We start from the raw sequence: 25,942 nt of genomic DNA on the forward strand, positions 1-25,942 counted from the left end.
AAAATAATTTTCAACTCTTTCTGTTTTATTGCTGCTGATTTGGGAGTGTCTTTCACTGTGGTTAGATGAGGAAAAGCAAATCAGTGGCGAAGCCACAAATTACTGGGGAAATCTGAGCGTATGAAATAGGAACAAAAACATATTTTCTTTGTTTATGGTTAAAATTTAGCAATCTCTAAATCATCTCTACTTACAAAGAGCAAGAATTCATCTTTTGTACTATGATAAATTTTATTTTGAAAGGTTATTAAGGTAAAGTTTTCTGTTTTACGGTTTAGCTATATATTGTTTTCATTTTAAGAGTTTATATGACAAAATTTGTTTATATTATAAAAATTTGTTTTTAGCATGTGACCTAAGTAATTTGTTCCTAGGTTTGTTCTGTACCTGTTTTATATGCTATGAGTTAAGGTTCTTATTCCTCATTTTTGAACTCCCACTGATTTCAAATCCCTCTCCTCAAACCAATGTAATGACCATTCTATGTCCCTTTATCTTCAAAACATTCCCACTTGGTCCTATATTTTATCAGCCTTCACATTTCCCTTAAAATATCTCCTAAATGAACCACAGAGGATTCTTCTCTAAATGCTCAGGATCACAGTTTGGGAACCATTACTCTACGTGACAGATTTCTCCCCAAACAAACACTTTGATCATTTAAAAATGATGGCCCTTGCCGAGAGCACTAATGAGCTAACTCGTGCATTGTGGTGTGTGCACAAAGATAAAAAATGGGCTCAGAATTCGACTCCCTCTTTATTCATCCAAGGGGAGCATTAGTGAGAGAGTTATTTTTAAAAAATTAATACAATTTTGGCAGCTTCCCTTGATTTGGAAATGGAAAGTGTTTAAGTATGTGACTAGTGAAGGGGCTTTCTCTTTTTCTTTGTAGATTTCTGTAAAAAGCGGAAACATGAAAGCTTTCCACGGACATCACAGAATCAGGGAACTAATGGCACCTCACTCACCAATAACAACCAAGAGCTTATTTCCCAGCCTCTTCCACTTAATGTCCAGAAAGATAAACATCTGGTTAAATAATAGCACAAATGCTTTTTCCCAATTTGGTGCTAAATACAAACCTAAGCATTTCATTTCTTGGCTATTTATTTGGGAAGGCTTATCTGTCTGTGTGAAATGCTTTCACTGGACAAGAGATAGTGAGGGCAGAGGGAATAAGAGAGGGGCGAGGGTCTCCATTTCCCCTTGCCTTCTCCTTTAACTCTGACTCTTTTCACCAGCCGTAGTAGGTGCATTAGGAACTGAGTCGTCAATCAGTAACCCTAGGAAGATCAAAGGGCTGACTCTGAGCTACTTTAGGATGGCTTCTATTAGGGTTCAGAATTCAGAAGTTCCTCTTTTTTTGGTGAGGAAGATTGGCCCTGAGCTAACATCTGTTGCTAATGTTCCTCTTTTTTTTTTTCTTCCCAAAGCCCCAGTACATAGTTGTATATCCTAGTTATAGGTCATTCTAGTTCTTCTATGGGGGATGCCACCACAGCATGGCTTGATGAGCAGTGTGTAGGTCCATGCCCAGGACCCAAACAAGCGAGCCCCGGGCCATGGAAGCATAGTGTATGAACTTAACCACTCGGCCATGGGGCCAACACTCCAGGAGTTCTTTTGATAATAATAATAGCTAACATTTATTGAGCGCTTATTATGTACCAGGTGCTCTTGTAAGAATTTTAGAAGTGTTAATCCATTTAATCATCCCATAACTCTATGAAATATAAGCTATTATATTCTCTATTTTGTAAATGAGGAAACAGAACACAGAGAGGTTAAATAACTTGCCCTAAATCACACAGATTAATGGTGAATTCAGGGCTTAACTCCTCTAGTCATTACCATTGTGATTGTGTAACAATTATTCTCTGCTGAATCAGACTTACGATTCTTTTTGTGTTCAGCTTGTATTCAAGGATCCAATAGGCAAGCTGGACTTTTCATGATGTAGATTGATTGTGGAGAGTCCTGTTTGGGTATTTATCCAATTAGGTGTGAGAGCTGTCTGCTCTCGTTCATTCTCTCTCAAGACTATTTGAAGAAAATTTTATTTTTTTAATGACATGTTACACTTAATGTGTAATCAGTGCTTATTTTGTTATCAAAGTGATACGTGAAGTTAACACGTTTGTCTAAAACGTTTTTGATTAAACATCACATTCCTCTGGCTTCTGCATCTGTCTACCTATCACTCTCACTTCCTAGAGGCAACCATCTTCAACATCTTCAGTTATTTTGTGGTGGTTGTTTCTTTTTTATATTTTTCAACAGTATGCGTACGCTGATTTATTCTGATTTATCTATTTCAGGCATTATGTATTAACTTTCTGCTATGATTGTTTAATATTAGCTCTCTTATACTCCACATCTTCTTCTCTTCCCTTAATTTTTTCATTATAGGTTCTATCACAATTTTTCTTTCAATTGCTAGTTGACATTATTGTGATTTTCTAAATATTTCCAGTTGAGCTGAGAATTATTATATAATCATAATTCCTTTTGTGTTCATCTTTCCTTCTTGCAGTTAATGACTGTCTTAGTCTAATTTACTAACATTTTGTCATACCTATAGCTAATTTCCCCAAAGATGCCAGCAATCTGTCAAATTCCTATCAATGTTTTTCTCAAACACTGAAACTCAAATAATATATTGCCTTTTTTTTTCATCATCTTCCCATTGCTTTCCATCTTCTTATTTCAGTTTGGACTCAAGACTCTATTGGCCTGACACATATCTGTGAGCATGTAACTTCTCTTTGCCATGTTCCTGTGTCTCTAGGCCTTATGTCTGCTGCCTTCTTTTCCTTGGTCAAATCGTTCATTTTGCTAATGTACTTTCCTCAGTTGTTTCCAAACAAGAATGTAGGGAAATGAATGCTTTGAGTCCTTCTATATCTGGAGATGTACTTATTTAATTCTGTCTTTTGATTGATAGTTTAAAAGTCTACATAATTCTAGGTTGACAATCTTTTCTCCTTAAATTTTGAAAGCATTCTTCTAGCCTCCAGTTTTAGAAAAGCCCAACACCATTCGAATCCCCCTCCTTTTGTACGTGATCTCTCTGTCTCCCTTTCTCTCTATTTCCGATGTTTCATAATTGTATGCCTACTTATTACACTGGACCCTTGGTAGGAACATTCTGTCAGAAGGTTCATGTCATAAAATTCTGGTATAGTTTCTTATAGTTTATTTTAAAATATCTTCCCATGCATTAAAATTTTTTTTTTCTTTTTAGGTTTTCCTGTAAGGCAAATAGTGAATTTCCTAAATTATTTTCTTATTTCTTCTTTCCTATGATTCATCTCATTCTTTTTTTAAAAATATTTCCTGACATATTTATCATTCTTATTCTCTAAAACTTATGTTATTTTAGCAAATATATTTGTTTATATTTTTAATTTTCAAATGCCTCTCTTTATCATTATTATTCCTTTTATATGAATCTGATATATTTTCTTATCTCTTTGGAATAGTACCAATAGTATTTTTTTAAGTTCTCATCTGTGTTTTGAATTATTTCTGCTTATTTTGGATGCCTTTTTATGTTTGCTGGTTTTAATATTCCTCTTCCATTCTGTGATTTTCCCCAAAGACTTTTAACTTTATTAAAGCAGAGGTTATTTTATTCAGCACTTAGAATAGTGCATTGTACATATTTGATGCTCAATAAACATATATAATTTAGTAATCATAATTTATTATATACAATATAATTATGTAGTATTATATATTATATAATTATCTATAAATATAATATATAATTATTAGATATTATGTATATTATATATCAAATAATAATAATTAATTTCTGATAACCCATGCCTGCAGGTTCATATTTTTCAAAGAGGCACTAAAACCCTCTGTGTTTAGAGTTGGGGTACTGGGCTTGTTGACTGACAACATTCTCTGTAGAACTTGTAGAACATGATGAAGCAGGCTTTTCATTGAAGATGTCCAAATTTCAATATCTGAAGAAATTTTTTTTATTTATTTTATTTTATTTATTTATTTATTTTGAGCAAGATTAACACTGAACTAATGTCTGCTGCCAATCCTCCTCTTTTTGCTGAGGAAAACTGGCCCTGAGGTAACATCCATGCCCATCTTCCTCCACTTTATGTGGGACGCCTGCCACAGCATGGCTCAACAAGCGGTAGGTCCGCAGCTGGGATCTGAACCAGTGAACCCTGAGCCGCTGAAGCGGAACATGCAAACTCAACTGCTGCGCCACTGGGCAAGCCCCACTTTTTTTCTTTTTATGAGGCAGATTCACCTTGAGCTAACATCTGTCGCCTCTGGTATTTCTGGGAGAAGGGTTGAGAATGGGGGCTGCGGGGCTCATTACTTAGTAGACAGACTTTAATCTCCTAGTTTGCAGTCCCATACCTCTTTTCTCCCTCTGCAATGCCAGATGGCCCTGAGTCAAGACTCTAGGAGCTGCCTGGTTCAATGTCCATCTCATCCAGGGCTGAGAGCAGTCACCTGGCTATATGCAATGATGAGTGAGCCTGGGAGTTCAGCTTTTCTGAATGATGGCTGTTGTAGGCAGTCTGGACCTTGGCTTTCATGGTACCTGGTGCTACCAAGGGATGAACCTCTGGGAGGTTCTGTGTCATTAACACCACTGTTTTCCACTGCTGCAAATACTCAAGTTTAGCTTCATTCATTTTATGAAGTAATTCAATGCTTTCATATGCTTTCTATCTTCCAAATTTTTTTTGAGATACATCACCCACTTTTGCTCACATTCTTGTTCTCTATAAATACATTTTTATTACTTCACTCTGATTTTAGTAGGTAGGGGAGATTAAGATGTGTGGTCAATCCACAACTTTCAACTAGAAATCCATCCTGGCATCATCTTTCCCTTAGGTGGTGTGATATCCAGAACAGAGAAACATTGTCCAGATCCAGGACCCACCAAATAAAAATCGGTAGCACTATTTTTGAGTGGATATAGTAGTAAAGCATACCTACCTTTAGTCTATTCATCTTTCTGATTTCCAAAACATTGCTATCATTATTTCATCTTCGATAATGTTTCATCTTAGATAAGGTTATAAAGATTCCTTATCTGAAAATGATGGAAATAGAAAATAGGCAATTAGGTGCAAAAACAATTGAGTGGAAGTGTCATAAACATTATTTCATATTTTGCTCTGCCAATAGTGCAATATGATGGTCAAGCAACAAGCATCTGTTGAACACCCACTGTAAGAGTCAGTAGCTTCCACATTCAAAATCTCTGGAGTCAGAATGCATGGGGTTTTGAATCAATTGAATCTGAGTTAACCAACAGCCTCTGACCCTTACTAACTTTATATCTTTTCTGACTTGCCTTAGATTTATCGTCTATGTAATGAGGGCAATGATTATAACTACTTCATAGCCTGGATACCACATAGTACTTATTAAACCCACTGGCTCTAGAACCAAATTACCTGTGTTTGAATCCTGCCTCTGCTGCATAATAATTTATCTCAGTTGATCTCAACTTCTTTCAAAACTGGATTTAGGTGACTAGATTTTGGTCTTTGAGCTGGTGACAAAATGGGATTTAGATCGAAATGATGAGACTTTGGACTTTGAGTGGATGCTATAAGATGAGACTCTTTGGAATCATGAGAGGGGGTGACTTTTTGCTTATGGGGGGGGACATGATTCACTGAGGGCCAGAGTGACTGTGGCAGACAGAATTCTAAGACGACCTCAAGATTCTCACCTCCTTGTCTGCATGCCTAGTATAATCTAATCTCATTGAATGTTTAAAGGTTTTTCTAATAAAATGTTTTCAAAGTGTCCTAGAAGGAAATGCTTGGACTTTCTTAAAATAAAGTAAAAAATCTTTTTGAAGGAGTTTCTAGAAGCATCAAAGATTTTCTAAGTACAACGGCTTAATGTAATTACCCCTTTACTAGACTGTATTTACTCACTTACTAGAAGGACTTCTGGAAGATTGGTATAGGGGAGATTATAATAATGAGGACTTACCGCGTGGTCGAAGCTGTATATATGTTAATTTTCTTATTTCTAAAGCTGTCCTATGAGCAAAAAGTACTATATTGTGCCATATTTTATAGTGTAGGAAATAGAGGCACCAAGAGGGTAAGTAGTTGCCCAAAAGGTAAGTGATAATAAAACACAGACCTGTTCAAAATAATCATCTACATAATTGTGTAATGCTATTTAAAAGCAAAAATATGTCTACCTATATCTATATCCATATCTATCTCTATCTATATCTTCTCAGCTTTTCCCTCTAGAAGAGGAGCCTAAGCCCCAAGCATCATATATACTACATAGACCAGAGAACTATTATCCAACTAGTATCAGTTCTTTCAATTGTAGATTAATGGGGAGGGATCATTTTGAAAATTTAACCTTATTTCAGTAAGGATAGATGGCAAATCTATGAGAAATTATAGAAGTTCATCTGGAAAAGACTACTAACTAGTTTCACATTTTGAAAAAAATTATGAATACATTTCTAACAAGATATCTTAGAGCAAGACATTTATAGGCTATTGAAGGTCTTGGTGAATTCAGTGAAATAATAGTTCACATGTATAAAGAGATGCAGTATAAAGTTTGAAATGATGAATCCCATAATATGGGTTTTGCACTGTGCTAAATTCTATGTTTTTTAAGAGAGTAAAATATGGCCCTTACCTTCAAGAGTCCCTAGACAGGACATCTGCTTTTCTTCATTTTCAATAAATTAGTTGTATGTGATTATTATTGTTATATCCTCAAGGTGTGGTAAGTCATGGGGAAAATGATTTTCTTGGGGAACTCTGACAGTTATAGCATAGTAATCAGATTGAGGAGTTTGGAATGATTATATCCATTCTGTGTCTATTTTCACAAGAAACTCCCCAGACAAATTCAAATTCAGCTTTACATAAATATTTTTTCGGACTATACAAACTTACCTCTTCTTTGATTAGTTCTCTTTTAAGTATACATCTAAGCAAGTGGTGCTAACTTGAAGGTCAATCAGGAAAACAGGACGAGGGATCTGCCTTTTATGAAAATGGGCTGCCTTTGAGAATTTTTTTTGATAGAAAAAGATGGCAGATTTTCTCTTATAAACCGTATGTTCTTGCATTTCTGATATCTGGAATCCGTAGCTTGCCAGAAACATTCCCAATCAAAAGCCAGACTAACCCCATAAAGGTGTCCAAAGAAGTCTGTTCTGATTACTGAAGATGTTGAACTAGTCCGGACTTCAAACAGTAGATATTTCCACACTTTAGTGGTATATGACAGCTCTATTCATTCCACAATGTCAAATTCTTTGGTTTTGGCCATTGGGTATTTATGCATTTCTGGCTAGGGAAGCAGAGAAGCCTAATTTGATTCTGGAGCCAAAAGTTTTTAGGCCCTGTTCCTTTGGAACTGGGACTGGAGGATTTTGGCACTGTGTAAAGACTAGGACAGAGCAAGTAGTCACACATAACTAACTGACTCAACAGAGCATATTCAGGGAGAAAGATCATGCCTACACATTGGATAACCATTCTCCAAGGCAGACTGACAACACCCTGAATTCAATCACCCTTAAATAAACACACAAGGAAAGCACAGCTTTAACATACCTTCCGGCACTGTTCTCCAGTGCTGCCTGATTGCTTTGAGTGCTATAGGCCAGGCTGCAGATGTAGCCATTACTGTTGTTCTTACTTATGTCTGTCTGCTGTCTGCTAACAAGCATTCATATGCTTTGGATCATTAAAGTCACAACCTCCTACGCCAATCTATTCCTCTCCACGGGTTTGCTGTAGATTGGAAAAAGAGATGCTATTTCTGTTTCTTCTCTTTTCTATTAGGACCTCTAGTCAGGGTTATTTCTAAGGTCTGAATAGCATAGCTTGCACCCTTGCCCCCATTGAGCATATAAATTGTGTTCCCATTAAGCTTGTTCTTTTTGCCTGATTTATTTCGTTTGCTGTTGTAGGTGCCTTTTCAATGTAAGGCAAGTGATTTGTGCTGGAGCTGTGACAGACAAAAAGTGCTGTAACTTAAACTATTTCCTGGTGCCATTGCTATCTGTGAGAGGTCTGCTGTACTTACAGCCACACTAAATTTCTTCTGACAGACTCCAGGTGGTCGGGATTTTCACAATCCAACCCATCTCGGGGTTAGAACTTGTCATCTGGGGGCTCTGTGGATTCTTCTCTTTCATCTTACCGTTGGTAGCAGCTTGGGTACATTTGTACGTCTACCTGTACAAGAGCACATGTGTCCAGAGGTTTAATCAAAGGTGTATAGACACAAATTTCTCTTTCACAGAAGGTACAGAGGACAGATATTGTAGAGAGAGAGAAAGAAAAAAATTGTCACTTGTAGTATTATGCAGGCTGCCCATCTAAACCCATCATTGCCTGGCACCTACAAACTAAGGGCAAGGATCCAGCCAACTTGTGAGTGGGCACCATGCCATCTGAGCAGATGGGCATGGAAGTCGGCAGCCAGTAGACCATGTATGTGCATCAACGGTGGGTGTTGAGGGCACGATTCCCAGAGGAGAATGTCCTAACAGCTGTCTGGCCTGAGCCAACATACTTACGACCAAGGAAAAGTGCCATCCTTCAAGCCTGCTGAGTTGGATTAACCTTCAGAACTAAATCTGTTTTTTCGGCAGCAGAAGGTGAGTTTGGGGTCTATGAAAACCTCAAAGAATATCTGAAGAAAGGAAACCGGAAAGATACAATTATTAAATATTCACTAAAGATGCTGAGAGCATGCATGTGCATATTTTAAATATTTGACCAAAAGTCTGTTAATTCTTGAAAGAATGTCATCGTTATTAAAAGCTTTGCTTCCCACAATGCTTTTAGAAGTGACCTTTCAACACCGGCAGAGAATTTTCAGTGAGTTAGACAATACTTTTCCTTTGCATTAAGAAATAATGATGTATGAGGAAAGGTGTCAAAAGACTATAGCAATCTGACTGTGGGTATGTATCTTTGTCAAACTTTACATATCATGGCTCAAACTTGATATACCATGGATTACAGCTTTCGGAAGTAAAGAATTTCTTCTTCCGTGGTTGAACATACACCTGAAAAAGTAAGAAGTAAACTTGACGTTTCAACTTAAGCCCATCTGGGAAATTAAAGAGACTTTATATTTGAGCCTGAAAATAAAGCCTGATTCTAATTTGTTGAGAATTTCCAGACAGTTAAACATCATGAAATTAGATATAGGTTGTTTGTGTCCGACATAGCCAAATGGTGATTTGACAACGATTTGTTTCATTTGGCTAAAGATGGGTAGACCATTTTAATAATTTAGACCCTCAATAATTGTTTATTTGTTCTGTGTTTTGTTTTGTTTTGAGATGTTTGCAAGATAATTTTCTTGATACTGTTTTCTGTTGTCTTAAATCTTTTGATTAAAATGTTAGATTTGACTTGCAGTAATGGAGAAAATGTCAGTTTGGGCCAAGTTTTCTAGATAAGCATCTAGATTTTCTTAACCTACTCTCTAAGCTATTTCCTTTTGTTTATATCAACAGAGTAAATATCTCTGTTAAGTAGAGTAAAAGAGATGAATAAACTATTTTAACTGCTAATGGTCGTAACTTTAGCTATAGCTCTAAGAAATTATATAATGCTTTAGATCTAATACTGATAATATAATGATATTAAATGTAGATAAAATGTTTATGTGTCTACTTTGGCCTTCAGTTTCTCACTTATCAATTTATAAATTTAAGGCTAAATACAAATGAACCTATAGAGAAAAAAAGTAAACTAAAAATTAAGACAATACATAAATACACTTTGCATGAAAAAACTTGTAGGAAATTGTATTCCCCAGGTATCTCTGTGCTTCTTGGTTCTGTAGTTTTTATCTTAGAACAATTTTGAAGGGTAAAATTGTGGTGTCACCAAGTTCCATATGAATGACACCTCTCAGTCTGAGAAAATTCTTGGAGAGAAACATTATCCTGAAAGCATGCAAAAAGAAATGAGAGATCTAAAAGAAATAGTATTTAGCAATCAACAAGGAAGTGTACACTGTAGATAATTAATTTTTATTTAAATAGGAAGGAGTGAGGCAGTTTGATTTTCTTCTTGAAGTAACACGAGTGTCTGGAACTAAATAGAGCAAGGGGAAAATATTAAGGAGTTAGAATCATTCCAGCAAGTACTTCCCTTTGGCTATCTGGGAGATAGGAAAATGTGGTTGAAGCTGAATTTAACTCAGTTGGGCTTACCCCAGGACTGAAAGGCTGATGAGTGCCTCAGGTGACCTAGATGCTGACCAAAGAATATTCAACAAACTAAAAAAAAAAAAAAAGCTTGTAAACTTGAATATGTCCTCCAGAAGCTGTCCATCCAGCTTACGGATGCCCACTATGGTGACTGAAGGATATTGTGGGTAGACAGAGGAGGAGAACGTGCATGTTAAACAATGTACTTGTGGCACATTAATAAGGAACAAAGCAGAAGATTTTGGTTATGGTTTATGTCATTACCTCCCTTTAGGACTATGAAAGAAATATTTAGTTAGTGGTAGAATAATTTTGAGACATGGATGAATTTTACAAGTCAAAAATAGGTAAAATTAGAAGATTAAATGAAGGATAAGGTAATGTCTTCATATCTTTTCCATTTTCTTTCCTCAAAAGCAGTTACCTACCACATACACATGATTAAAAAAATATATAGCCATCACTTACATTGATGTTTATTATTTCTAAACAACTAAATTGTTGTGAATACAAGAAATATTGGCCATGTCTCCACATTAAAAAAAAGAAAGGCTTCACTAACTTTCCTTAATTTCTGATTGTAATAGCTTTAAGAAAAAGAATTTGGCAAAACAAATGGAGATTTGAACATAAGAATTAGGATACACCAAAAAAAAAAAAAAACTTTTTGAGAAACTGTGAAGATAAAAACTAAACTTAACCACAGATTTATTTCTATTTTTCATCCAAGTATCCAGGGAGGTTGCTAATGGGAGGTATGCCTCAGAAAATGAACATGTCTGTGAAAATGTTGGAACAAACTAACGCTTTTATTCAAGTGATTTTATTTCAATTCTAAGCCACAAGATATAAACTTTCATCAAAAATGGTAATCTATTTAAAATCAGAGCTATGTGGAACGTTTCATGTTTATGTATAACTTTCATAGTAGACTCTCCTACACAGGGAAAATAATATGCCCCAATTCTGTTATTTTTACAGTTTGTAATATATCAAGTACTAGTCCCACCCATCAGTTTCATATTCTTTAAATAGATAAAAATGATCAAGAAATGGAAGAAAAATGAAGACACTTTGAAAAAAGTGACTTTTTAATTCTCTTTTTGGAGGAAAAGGTATCTGCAAAACTAATCATCATGCACATTCTAATAAGGACAAAAAGGAATTTAAAGGAGAATATTCATTGCACATCCTGAATACTTAATTTTTCCGCTTTGCTTTGCACAGTTAGAGAGCTAAAGTACCTGGGGAGGATCAGAGAAGGAGTGGAAGCAGAGAGAGTGGTGAGTGGTGATAATGAAGCCAAAACTCTTAGATTTGATCTGAAAGTGTTGCAGTGATATATTAATCTGATATTGGGTTCAAAAAAATCCAAGTCAGAAGACGTTTGTATTTCAATTTTTTTCAGTGGTAGCTACAAATCATTTCTATTTACTCGACATAATAAATCAATAGGAAGATAGCATCACTGAAAAAGAAGATGAGGTCTGAATTTTTCTCCTCAAAGGAAAGGTTGCATCAATTGAAGTATTTATTATGAAAGCTCAGTGGCTTAAGATGCAGAATACTGTGATAGAAAAACAGTTTAAGGCATAACTTTGTGTCACCTCAAAACAATCATTAAGTAACATTCTTAATAAACAGGCCAGAGAAACTTGGAATTTTTAAGGCCTCTTTTTGCGAAAATACTGGAAGTAAATTGAGAAGTAGCAATTCTTAAAATTCCCAAATGGGAGTTGTAAAATGATATTAAAACCAAGATTTCATAACTTAAGAGTATAAGAACTAGCAAAAAAAATAAGTCTGTGAACACTTAAATATGTGGTAGATGGACATACACATCCATCATGTTTAGAAGAAGGATCTGTATACTATTTCAGAATATTTGGAAACAAAAAAGAAAACAGACACACATAAAAACCATATTTTCAGGCTTCTTCAGAAGAAATGCTTCTGTAATTAACAGAGAAAATAATGTATTGAAATAAAGTTGTATCAAGCTACTGCTAATATTATTACTGCTATTCAAATTTTCCAAATCCATTGATTAATGAATGATTCCTGCAAAAGTGAAAAGGACCTAAGATCAAACAACAAAGCCCAGTTGCCTCCATGGTAAATCTTATCCAGAAGCAGTTTCCAAAACAAAATGTAGAGTTTTGGTATCAGATTCATTTAAAAGTTTTGAAATTCTGGAGAAAATGTTAGGACTATCCAAAACGAAGTACTCTCTTTGCTAAGAGAGATATTTTAAATAGATGGCTAAGTAGATAAATAGATAGATAAATAAATAGATAAATAGAGATATTTTATAATATCAACAAACAAGTATATTTTGAGTATCTACTATTAGAAATTACTGGCATATTCACTGGCTCAAATGAATAGTTCATAAGGACATCCAATGTTTTAAGTGAGAATGTTTCTCAAGAGGGTGTCCCATAATAATCTTTAAAATTATCAGATACTAATAATAAGCTATTGATAAATAATTATATAAATACTTTAAGATTTTCTGTTATTTATATATGGCTTAGGAGAGCCCTTTCTTTTTCCCTTCAACTTTACCTAATGAGATTTTGATTGACCTCAGTTTTCTTTATAATTATTATTTCAATTAAGTATATCATGCAAAGACAGCTCTCTCAAAACATCCTAACTTTTCCTGATATCCATGCTGGACAATTGAGCAATTTTGGATCCAGAATTTCCTAAATCATAAGTCTCAGTCAGTATAATCCGATTTGGGTTGATAACATATTTCCGTACCTGATGCTTAACTGAGAAGAGCATTAAGGCAAAAAACAGGTGATGAAAGTTCTCTTTTTTTCCCACATCTTCATAACTTGGTTGAACATGATAGATTGGCTAGCTTATTGATTTAGGAATGATCAGCAATATTACTTCCCCTGAAGGAATATGAAGATGATTCATAACAGATTTGAAACCTGATTTCCAGCTTCCTGTGTAAACATGCACAAATTTATGTTTGACTCTCTTCAAATTTCTACCTTAGAAATATTCACTTATGCACACAGAGGATCTCAACTTTGTAGTTACCCAAGAATTTAGTGACTGTTCTTATACATATACATTTACACTGCGGGAGAAACAATGAAGTGCAATAGTTGAGGGCTTAGATCCGGGTTAAAATACCACCCATGCGTTTCACTAGCTGTAGATTTTCAAAGTTACTTAAATGTTTGGTGTCTGTGTTTCCACATTTATGAAAAGAGAGTAATATTATCAACCTCTTAGGGTTTGGATAAGAATGAAATATGTTAATATATGCAAGAATACTTAAAACAGCGCCTGGCAAATAAAAAGCACTCAATGAATGTTAGCAGACGGTATTGTCCTTGTATCATTTCTTGATTTGAATTCTTGTTTATAACATGGAACTAATGGTTTCCTTCAAGGGTGAAATAAGCATGTGCTCAGTAACTGGTAATTTCCGTTTCAATTTCTTATTAAAATCTGCTTCCCAAACTTCAGTCATTCACTTACCATGTTTGTGGGGGTTTTCCGTATTTCACATACTTAAATAATTCTTTATTTTAATGGAAAATATAGTCATATCACTGAATAAATGGCTCTGATGTGATAAATTTTTCTACTAAACCTTAAGATTAGGTAAATTATAATTAAAATTAAAATATTCATCTGCTAAAATTATCTCCTGGGCCCCTGGCAATATGTACACAACACATTTTGAAACATTGCCTTATAGGAAAGCTTTCTATAGGTTACAGGAAGGGAATATTTAGAAGTTGGTGGGCCACCAAGCCCATCAAAATCTAGTAGTGGCAGGACAAAAGATGGCATGGACTTGGCCATAGAAGAAACAGTAAGACTGACACAGGTGAATGCTCTTGTGCCCATTCACCAATATTGTGAAGACATTTACTTGTCACTACTTTCTCTAACATTTAAAGCTTGAGGTATTTTACATGCCAAGGGAATGACTTCTACCCCAACACTAGAAATCCAGCAAGGTTTCAAGACAGTAGAACAAGAACTTCCCCTCTCCCAGAACTCTGCCACTCTTGTAAGTTGAATATAAGACATATATATCAAATTTTCACTGAAATTATAAATCTTAGTATGATCAGTAATAGTTAAGAGTAGTAAGTTCTAAATGTATAGCAATATAAAATAAATTCCTAGTTCCTTAAGAGATTTAAATGTCAAATATATTTACTTCAATAACAGGTGTGTGATTTTGGTTTCTAGGATCACTCCCATTAACTAACTATTCTGCTCCCAGTTTCCTTATGCAAAAGACCTTTCATGTTAACAGTAATTGGGCATCAACTATGGTCATTTTATTTAGGGCAACGCTAGCAGCTGTAAAATCTTCTAAAGCACATGATGGCTCTGAGAAAGTTTATTTCTCACTATATGACAGTTAGAAGGAAGTTTTCCACAGGAAATTTTTGTATTCTCTGTGACTTTTCTCTAAGCATAAAATTATTCCAAAATAAAAAAGTTTATTCAATAAAGCAAATTGAGCTTTTCCGGCCTGTGTTTGGCTTTCCTCCAAATAGCAATTCATGGCCCCAAATTCTTCCATCTTGCATCTTCATCCTCCCATAGCACTTTGTCCAACATTTACTCCCAGTCAATATATGAGGAAGGAAAGAACATGGCGGGGAAGCTCTCACTGGTTAATAGCCTTGCAGAGGAAGTGGTTCTCATTGTTTCTGTTGACTTTCCCTTAGTCTGAACTAGTCACCTGGCCACTCCTAACTGCACGGCAGGCTAGGAAATGCAGTCTAGATATGCGCCTAGGAAAGAGAGGACAGAATTGCCTGAGCGACCATCAGGCTCTGCCACAGTTCTCCCTCCCATGTATTAATGTGCACCTGTCTTCCAGCACTCAAATACATCCATCTGCCTCCTCAAAGGAGACAACCAACAGTCTCATCAGTTACTCCATCAAGCTCCAATTCCAGAATCTCTGGTGATAAATAGCCTTCTTCATCAGACCCAATTTCTCTCCAGGGGGTTAAGGATTCAGAACTTGAAAAAGACACTCTCTGTCCTACTTTCCCCATCACATGCAATAGACAGTGATGGAGCAAGAACTTAGTAACTGGAGAGAAAAAAACAAAAACAAAAACAAAAACCTTTCTCATTTGCAAGGGAAAGAATGATAAATGGCCAAATCACTGGACCAAAATGATGATTACATCCTGCTGGGCACGTGCTGCAAGACCCTTGCCCTGGCAGTAAAGACCATTCCTGGCTCTCCTGGCCCTCCTTTCTGGTAGAATTCCCCATGTCCATTGTTTTCCAGGGTTTCTGGCTCTGCTTTCCGGAGGCTTTTTCTTCTGTATTATCCTTCATGGGCCACATCTGAAGTGAGCATTGAAGAGAATGGCCTTCTTGAAGGTTGTTCTGCCTTCATAATCCAGTTTTTGTGGATTCAAGGGTTGTATAGAGTCATGGGATTTTTAGGCCTGGCTTTCTGGTTTCTTTTGATAATTCCAGCAAAATCTTAGTAGGTATTGATCTAATCCCTTTGGTCACTTAGACATGCCAGTAACCAGAGCCAAAGACATCCAACATTCTTTTCTAGACATAGTAACCAGGCCTGCTTTATTTCTGTAACTTCTCACACTCATGTCTCTCTGTCTTTCTCTCTGTCTCACTCCTGTTTCTCTCTCTCTTTCTCTCTCATTCTTCCCTCCCCTCCTCCCTTTCTCCTTCATGCAAAATATTGGAAAATTTCTGTTTAGTGAAACAGTACTATTAATGAGAGCTTGTGTTTAAGTTATCAAACAGTACAATATTTAATTATAAATTCTTCTCCTCTTTTTGCTTTATTATGGACTCTGTCTATGATGCTTCTTTAGGAGAAGGAACAATAAGGCATTTAAAAAATTTTTTCCCAAGCACTTATTGTGTGATTATTGTGTATTTAAATACATCTGGGTCGTAGTAGAAGACATGAAAATTAATAAGACATGGAATTTGAAAAAGCTGAGCTCATATCGTGTTATGAAACAAAAGTTTTCAATATTAAATAGTTTGTTACAGTTATTATTACAGCATTGCAAACCACCTGAAATATAGAGGTGTAAAACCATGATTTTTTTATGCTTACAGAATCTAGTTAAAAATTCAGATAAGGAGGCCAGCTCTGTGGCCGAGTGGTTAAGTTCATGTGCTCCGCTGCAGTGGCCCAGTGTTCGGATTCTGGGGGTGGACATGGCACCGCTCGTCAGGCCACGTTGAGGTGGCATCCCACATCTCACAACTAGAAGGACCTGCAACTAAGATATACAACTATGTACGGGGGGGTTGGGGAGATAAAGCAGAAAAAAAAAGATTGGCAACAGTTGTTAGCCCAGGTGCCAATCTTAAAATACAAAAATTCAGATAAGGCACAGCAGGAACAGCGTGTCTCTGCTACACTGTGTTTGAGTTCTCTGCTGAGAAAACTTGAAGGTTGGGAGTGATGATGGCTGAGAGAAGCAATCATCAGGACATCTTTATCCTCACGTGATTAGTGGTTGATACAGGCTGTTTGCAGGAACCTCAACTAATCTGTCAGCCAGAAAACCTGAGACCTCTCTCTGTCATCTCTCTGTGTGGGGTGATTTGGGCTTCCTCACAACATGGCAACTATTTTCCAAATGTGAGGGCTCAGAGAAAACAAGGCGGGAGTGCACGACATTTTAAGACTTTAATATTTGAAGTCATATGGTATCACTTCTGCTGTCCAAAACATGTACTTCTCATTTTATATCTACTTTATTCACCTTCCTGAATGAATCTGAATATGATTATTTTCATGTGCACTCTTACTAAATTATGCTCTTTTAAATCACTTAAAACTTTTTTTAAAAAGAAAATAATAAAATCCTATCAAATATCAATGTTTTTGCAGATATCCCGGCACAGAAGGAATCATTCACAGCATGTCTTGAAAGATGTCATTCCTCCATTGGAGCAGTTGGTAAGTGATTGCTTCACTCCAAGACTGTATTATTTATCTACTGCTACAAAGTAAATTGCCCCAAAACTCAGTATCTTAGAACAACACACATTATTATCTCATATTTCTGTGGGTCAGGAGTCTGGGCATGGCCTAGCAGGGTCCTCTAGTTCAGAGACTCTCAAAATGTTGCAATCAAGGTTTAAGCCAGAATAAGGGTCACATCTGAAGGCTTGACTGGGGAAGAATCTGCTTTCTAGCTCATGTACGTCATTGTTGGCAGGGCTCAGTTCCTCCAAGGCTGTTGGCCAGAGGCTGCTCTTGCTCCTTGCCACTTGGGTTTCTCCAGCATGGCAACTTGTTTCTTCAAAGCACACAAGCTGAGAAGGTGAGAGAGTCTGCTAGCAATATGGAAGTCAAAATCTCTTGTAATGTAATCATGGAAGTGGTAGCCGATCAACTTTGCCACATTCTCTTGGTCAGAAGCAAGTCACTAACTAAGTCCTGTCTACACTCAAGGAAAAGGGATTACACAAGGGCATGAGTATAAGGAAGCATAGATTATTGGGAGTCTCGTGCAAATTTTGACAGTCCTTTTTTTTTAAGGAAAAATTAATCCCTTACTGGTAGATTGTAAATCCATGAGAGCAGGGATTTTTTTTTCATTTTTGTTTATTTTTGTATCCTAAAGACTAGAAGAGTTCCTGAAACATTGTAAATAATGTGAATGAGTGAAATATTAGAGGTATACGAAAAACACACAAGCCCAACCTTTCTAATATATTCTGGTACTTCTTTCTGTTAATGACTTCTTTGAGAACTGTAATGCCCTTTTTCTCCATGCTTTTTCCTTCCTGCTCTGTTTCACATTGGTCAACATGATTCCAGTTTCATTGACTCACAGGATATTGCACTATGGTAACTTTATTCCTATCTATCTCCTGCTATTCCTTTCCTGTATCTTTGGGCTTTCTCATTCTCAATACTAAAAATATATCTTTCGTTTTGATTCAGTTCTCTTATTTTGTTTTGTTTTGTTTTGTGTGTTCGAAATCCCTTATCTTCATGCCAGCTATTCCGTCATTATTCTGCTTTACTCCTTAAAAAGATTATTTACCTTTACTGTCTCTAATTTCTTCCCTCTCTTTATCTCTTAAACCAACTCCAATTAGGGTTTTATGCCAACCACTCACCTCCTATCAAAGTCATCAATTATTTCTATATTGCTGAATCCATTGGTAAAGTCTCAGTTCTCTCCTTAGTTGATCTATCCAAGAATTTAAAGATTTCTTCTTTTTGAAACATTTCCTCACACGGCTACCAGTAAACCACTTTCTCATGGATCTCCAATTAATTAAATGGCCAGCTATTTTCCATCTCCTTTGCTGGTTCCTATTCATTTGGGAGCTCAATTATTTTCTTCTTTCTCTCTACACTTATTCCCTAAGGCATTTCATTCAGTGTTACGTTTTTATATACTGTGCTACACTAACTACTTCTAACTTTCTCCCTCCAGCATGGACCACTGCCCTAAACTCCAGTACTGTATATGGTGATGTTCTCATTTATATGTCTAACATAATCTCCAACTTAATATATCCTAAACTGATCCTTATTTTTTCCCAAACCTGTTTCTACCAGTCTTCTCTATTTCACGAGATGCTAAACTTGTTCTTCCAGGTGCTTCAGTCAAAACTCTTAATGTCTTCTTTGACTCCTTTGTTTCTCTCAAAGAAACAAGGCTTCCAGTCTCTCCCATGGTAAAAGCTGAGAAATGTTTGGTGCTTCACCAGATCCTACAGGTCCCAGCTACCTCTCTGGCCTCAGCTCTGCCTCTCTTTTCCTGGCTCATTCTGCTCCAGCCTTGCCAATCTCCTTACTTCTCCCACAGGGCCATTCCACTTGCTCTTTCCTCTGCCTGCTACAAAATAATTCATTTGGTGCCCAGAAATTTGTAAGGTTCATTCCTTCATTTGCTTCACTGCTGTATTCAAATATCACCTTTTTAGATAAGTCTTCGTAATCTACTTTAAAAACAAACAAGCAATGCCACCATTTCGCTCCACACTTCTCTTACTCTAATTTGATTTTCTCTGTAGAACTTACCACCATGTGGCATACTATACATTTTTTAATATTTGTTTGTCATCTCATTAGAATATTCTCTGAAGGCAGCAGTACTGTCTCTTTGTTTATAACTCTATTCCCATGATTATAACGGTTGCTAGAACATGGTAAGAACTCAGTAAACATGTGTTAAATGAATGCATGAATGAAACAGTTAATGGTTTTTGTTTTTAATTCCAAGCTCATAATGCACAGATCTATACTTATATACTTTCCCTTCATTATCTCATCCTATATCTTGAAGCACTAATTAGTCATTTCTTTTCATATGTCTTGGTGTCAGAAGTGAAATCTCCCAAATCGTCACCTTCTTCCCCAACTGACTCCCCTTTCCATTGAGTCCATCTCTATTTGGAGCAAACATGTGTCTAGGCTTAGAACACATTTTCTTTGCATCCTTTATTTTCTCTATGACCCTTCACACAAGTTACCATTTTCCGAAGTGGTTACTCCACAGTGGATGTGGGGCCCACGTTTTTCTCTATGTGCACAAGCACACCCTTTCCCAGGCCTTCAAATGCTTCTGATCTCACTTCCCGCTCCACCCCCATACTCCCCCATGCCTCTCTCACTCATCCTGTGTGGGAATTCCACACCAACCTTCTTTAAACAGTATCTTCATTATTTCATTCTCCTTGTCAAAACTTTCACCAGCTTCCTATTTTCTATAGCATCAAGTCTATGGACCTCTCTCATAGTCCCTGATTGCCTTTATTTATTATCTACTCCCAAATACATGCCCTCAAGCCAGGAACAGTAACTTGATTAAGATGGCCTTTACCTTGAAGGAGCTTGGATTTTCTGTAACAATTACAGTTCTCTCATCTCAGCGCTTTTTTGTGCTCACTCTTATTTCAAGGGTAATAGACTTGTTCCATTTCTAGACTGTAAATGCTTTGAAGTTAGAGGCCATGACTTGTATTTTCTTTATTATATCACACTTGCTCTTTCTTTGCTTTTGGCACTAGTATTTGTTTAGAAAAGATACGTTTGTCAATTGATTTAATAAATAAGATATTAAAAGTTTAATAAAATTATTGCTGATTGCAGATATTAATAAATATATGCCTGCTATTCATAGTGAAAGTCAATTTTTCAATTTAATTACATATAGTAATATCTTGTTTTCAAAATGAATTACTTAAGTCTCAACTCAAAGATCATTTTCCCTGGGAAATATTTCTCTGATCCTTCAAATTTGAGTAAGATAGCCCCATTTTGTTCTGCCACCCTGTAGCAGCTTGCCCTCACCTCTATCTATCAATTGCCTCTATCCCTACTCACACTAAAATTGCCTGTTTCCTCTTCTCTCTTATTGACCTATAAGCTGTTTGAGGGGAGAGCTATGCCTCACTCACTGTTTTATTATTAGGACTTCATATAAGGCCCGGCACAGGGTAGCTGTCCAATAAATAGGAAAGTAATTGTGTTTCTTTTCCATAAATTTGGATTACAGAACTAATGAAGTGCATAAAAATAATTATAAAGAACTGTATATTTTAAATATAGCACATGCAAATGTTTTCTCTGAAGTATTTGATGAAACATGGCAAAAGTTAGACTGAAAATGGAGCTCTGTGTGTGCATGTAACATAAATATATATAGGCAATTATATATATGCAAATATATATGCAATTATATTTGAACAATGCCTTAAGGTGTCTCAAATTTTTACATAAAATATGTATATTAATTATGAATTTTAAAAATTCCAATTAAGGTTATTATACAAATTTAATCAATCACAATTGATGTATCTGTGCTATGCTTATATATTAAGCGTAGGCTGATATTAAAGAAACAATTAGAGTATTTAGAAATTTTCTCAACGTACCTTCCTAACATTAATGTTATTTGTTGGTTTGCTGGCTGTCTTGATGCAGTCTCAATTTTTAATGAATGAAACTCATTTTGAATATCCCAAATTATGGATGGTATATTAATAGATAATGCATCTATGTGCTCAATACTCTATCCTAGCTCAGATAACCTTGCAAAGGTGGCATCGGGAAGTACTGCTAAATAGAAGGCAAAAACAATAATTTGTTAAGCTCGTTAGCTTGCAATCTCTTTAAATCTCTCTTTCTCTCACACACATGCACACACAAACTCTAGCTCTGTAAACTAGTTTAGAACTTCTAACCAATTTACTTCCTATTCTTGACTTGCATTTCCCCGAATCCTCTCTTTGAGTACTTGTTTATCTCTCTTCACAAACACAGGTTATATTCAACTTTTATCCATCAATCTCTATTTGAAATAAGTTGCTTATTTAATATTTTTTTAATGACAGAAGCACTTATCTTTTCCCCACTACTCTTATTTATGACTCACTGCATTGTGATGGGCAATGCCAAAATAACCACCAACTCCCCCAAGCAATAAATTCTAATTAATTTTTAACTGTCCATTACTGTTTATACCAAGACTTGAATTATTTTCCAGAGTCTATAAAGTTTTCTTTACATCTGACTAATTTAACTTTATGTTGTTTTTACCTATGTTCACATATTCTTCCCACAAATCTGGCATGTTCCTTAGTTCCATCTCTGCAACTCTCCTTCCTTCCTCATACCTCAGCATTGCTTCCAGAATTATCCACAGTGTCTTTCAGTAGTTTCCCTTGGCAGTAGCTACCAGGATGAGACACCATCTATGAAATAATATGCATTAAAACACTTGAGAAAATAATAAAATCTTTTAAGTTGATGTTATTGCTCATTATTTTAACCATATGGATCTTTGAGTTTATTTATGGCCAACATTTTGTGCTATATAAATCTCACTTCCTTTATCTCTCATATTTAGAACTTCCCTGAACATTTTCCAGGAATCATGAGAGGCCTTGGCTTTAAGCATTACTGGCAAAAGTACCCCATTAGATCTGCCTCCTTTGGAAGAAAATGATTCACTTTACAAAAGTGGAATGTGTCATGGTGGGAGCTCCAATAGATGCTATCAACATTTGGTAGCAAGGCTTTACCTCTCAATGTTCCATTTAATAAAGTAGATTGTGATCAACGTGGTTAAACAGAAGCATAATGCATTTCTTTTGAGTATTGGCAAAAATACATTCCTAATTGGAGTCTAAAATCTCATGGTGGAAACCACCCAGTTCACTGACAGGTGATGTCATTTATGCCACATGGTATGCACATCCAAAGCTATCAATGCAAGAGAACTTAATTATTTTCTGAGAATCTGTATGGTTACTTAATAAGTGCTGTAATGCAGCAAAGATTTTAAACATGAAACATCAAATATACGAATATGCATTTGTTTCTTGATCTTATACATTTTATATTAGAACTCTTCATGAGAGCTAATTATTTTCAGAGCACTTTCCTTTTTTCCCCTAAAGAAATGTTCGAGAAAAATAACACTGTTTGTAACATGTTAAATCTTTATCGTCTTTATTTTTATCAAAAGAGTATAGACATGTCTATGGATAACCCTGCAGGAGTCAAAAGCCTGTGGCAGGTTTTAAAGAATCATCTGCTACCTCCTGAGCTAGAAGGATTTGGAGGCCGGAGCTCAGGAAGTTGCCATGGCTTGGGGGCAAAGCAGGCTTTTGCAGATAAACCTTAAGTCACAGATTCTACCTATTGGAGCCAGATATCATTTTGTGGATTAATTAATACTTGTGAGGGCTTTGAGGATGAAAGATATTGTGAGCATGCAGTGTTTTCTTCTTTGGAAACAAAGGACAGCCACTTCGGAGGAATAATTCTATTGATCAGGCTGTGCTTTCTTTAAATTGCAAAGAATTTCCAAAAGCTCTTCAGTCTTTCAAAATTCTACTTTGGTAAGATAAAATTAGATTTTCCGAAATAACATTCTCCCAGATCGTCAAGCTAGTAGAATGTTAATAATAAATTGTATAATTTAATAACTCTAATGGAAACCATCTCCAAGATTTTATTGTTTCACGTGCCCTTCCTTTTCTCAAACAGGAGTGTGTTTATTAATTCTGGTATTTGTTGAGGCCATGTGCTAGGTTTAGGGTATGCAGTGATATGCTAAATAGCCATGTCCTTTTCTCAGGGGCCTTGCAGTCTAGGGATGAAGATGAGTGTTAAACAAGTAAAGGAAGACATCGTTCTATAAATGCAAGTTACAAAGCATGCTATGACAGTGGAAAAACAAGGATCTATGAGAGAGGGAGAGACTGCCTTGGATTAAGTAGTCACAAAAGCACTCTTTGAAAGGTGAATTTAAATTGAGATTTGCAGGGTGGATATTGTTTTTCAAGGAAAGAACTGGAAGAATGATGCAAACAGTAGGAACAGAAAGTCAAAGTTCCAGAGGTCAGAACAAAGCCATCACATGTGAAAAACTGAAAGAATGCCACCCTGGCTAAAATAGGGAAATAAGTCAGGGAGTGTAGGGAGAGGGAGGCAGCGCTTAGATCACGAAGGGCCTTGAGGTGCCCATTAGAAGTTTAGAAGCCATTAAAACTCAGAAACAGGGCCCAGCTGGTGGCTGAAGGGTTAAGTTCACAGGCTCCATTTGACGGCCCGGGTTTTCGTGGGTTCAGATCCTGGGCGTGGACATGGCACCGCTCGTCAGGTCATGCTGAGGCAGTGTCCCACATAGCATTACCAGAGGCACTCACAACTAGAATCTACAACTATGTACTTGGGGTCTTAGGGAAGAAGAAGAAGAGGAAAGGAAGACGGGCAACAGATGTTAGCTCAGATGCCAGCCTTCAAAAAACAAACAAACGGGCCGGCACCGTGGAGCAGCAGTTAAGTGTGCGCGTTCTGCTTCGGCGGCCCAGGGTTTGCTGGTTCGGATCCCGGGTGTGGACATGGCACTGCTTGGCAAGCCATGCTATGGTAGGCGTCCCACATATAAAGTAGAGGATGTCAGCTCAGGGCCGGTCTTCCTCAGGAAAAAGAGGAGGATTGGCAGTAGTTAGCTCTGGGCTAATCTTCCTCAAAAACAAACAAACAAATGCAGAAAGAGGTTACAATAACTTTTCCCATCCAGGCCCACATTTGAAATTCGTTTAACTCTCGAGTAGAGGAAAAGAATACACACAACAATAACAAAAACAGCTATTAAGATTGAGCAATTCTTTCTTCCCTACTGCCTAGACCAAAATTAGGTTATAACAAAACAATTGAATTACCCTAATAAATTGCCCAGACAGTAACTGGGAAGGCCATTCTCACTGAACTCCATGACAGGCCAAGAAAGAGCAAGAAATTTAAACCAAGGACACAAAAAAGAGAATTCAGGGAGGAAGAGAGAAACTGAAGAGGAGGAAGGAGAGGTGAGATATAGGAAAAGCCTCCAAAAGGTTGAAGAAATTTCCTGAGACTCAAAGAGGTGCCCCTGTCAGACTGTTCCCCAAACAGAACTTGGATTTTTTTGGTGGTGACCAGATGAAACACACTGGTTACAAGATGAAAGGCTCAGGAAAAAGGCTATAGGGGGCTTTAAACATGAAATAGTAGCTTTTTCAAGATGACATTTTGAAGAGTTAGGGGTAAATAAATCAGAGACATATGGGTAAAATTTCCTTTGAAATACACAGGGGTTTAAAATGATGGGAAAAAGTACTTGGCGAACATAATATGTGCTTTGCCAAACCCAACGTTTGAAAAACAGTTCAAGACATTCAGCGGAACCCCAAAGCTCCACATGTTCTCTCATCCTGAGAGAGAGAGAAAGCAAGAAAGAGAGAATATCCGTGAAAGCAGTGAGCAACATGTGTTCTAAAAGGTGTAAATAAATTGCAATGAGCAAACCATGCCTGACTCTGAGACTCGAAATCAAGACCTGAAATCCAGAACTTTTTTGAAAATTCTTAATTGCTCCTTTCCAGGCACTGCTCATGTATGGCACAGCATCATTTTTCTTTGTTTTTCTTCCTCTCTCCTTTTCATGTAATTTTTGTATCCAACTTGAGAATTTTGGTTTACCACTTTTTAAGAGTATGCGCACAGTAAATTATGTATTTACCTTAGGCAAAAACATCAGATTTCATGTCCCTGAAAACATCACATTTCATTCTTGAGCTATCTGTGAGATGGTTCTAAATTTAAGCATTTAAATTTTTTTAAATTAGTACTTTATATGATGTACAGATAAATTGGATTTTTAAGGAGATTTTTTTCCCTTGCTTTTGTTTCTGTTCTTATGGATTATGTCCACTGCAAGTTCATACACTTGGGCAGCAGGTCTGATATAGCAAGAAAGCTAGAGCCAGTATAGAAATAAGTGGAGACTGAGAAGAAAAATATAGGCAGTGAGTCCTAAAGAGGAAAGGGGTGCAAACTGAAGACAATGTCACAAGAAGGAAAGCCAATGGAAATGGGTAGGATGAATAAATTCTAAAGACCTAGTATACAACATGGTGATTATAGCTAATGATACTGTATTGTATACTGGAAATTTGCTAAGAGAGTAGATCACAGGTGCTCTCACCACAAAAAAAGATTTAAAAAGGTAACTATGTGAGGAGATGGATGTGTTAATTAGCTTGACTGTAGTAATCATTTCACTATGTGTCTGAATATCAAAAACACCATGTTGCACACCTAAATAAATACAATTTTTAATTTTAAAAATGGAAAAGTAAAAAAGAAATTAAATAAAAAGAAAGCCAATGGAAAGAAGACAAATGTCT

General features: G+C 36.3%; 1 protein-coding gene across 1 annotated transcript in view; it reads left to right on the forward strand.

Moving 5' to 3' along the window:
* ARHGAP15 (Rho GTPase activating protein 15) overlaps window positions 1–25,942 on the forward strand; it is a 607,959-nt gene that overhangs the window by 55,852 nt on the left and 526,165 nt on the right. Inside the window, exon 3 of the mRNA XM_014852163.3 lies at window positions 17,130–17,198. Coding sequence (XP_014707649.2) covers window positions 17,130–17,198 — 69 coding nt within the window. The remainder of the gene's footprint in view (window positions 1–17,129; window positions 17,199–25,942) is intronic.

Source organism: Equus asinus, chromosome 4 (genome assembly GCF_041296235.1).
Source record: "Equus asinus isolate D_3611 breed Donkey chromosome 4, EquAss-T2T_v2, whole genome shotgun sequence".
Classification (NCBI taxonomy): domain Eukaryota; kingdom Metazoa; phylum Chordata; class Mammalia; order Perissodactyla; family Equidae; genus Equus; species Equus asinus.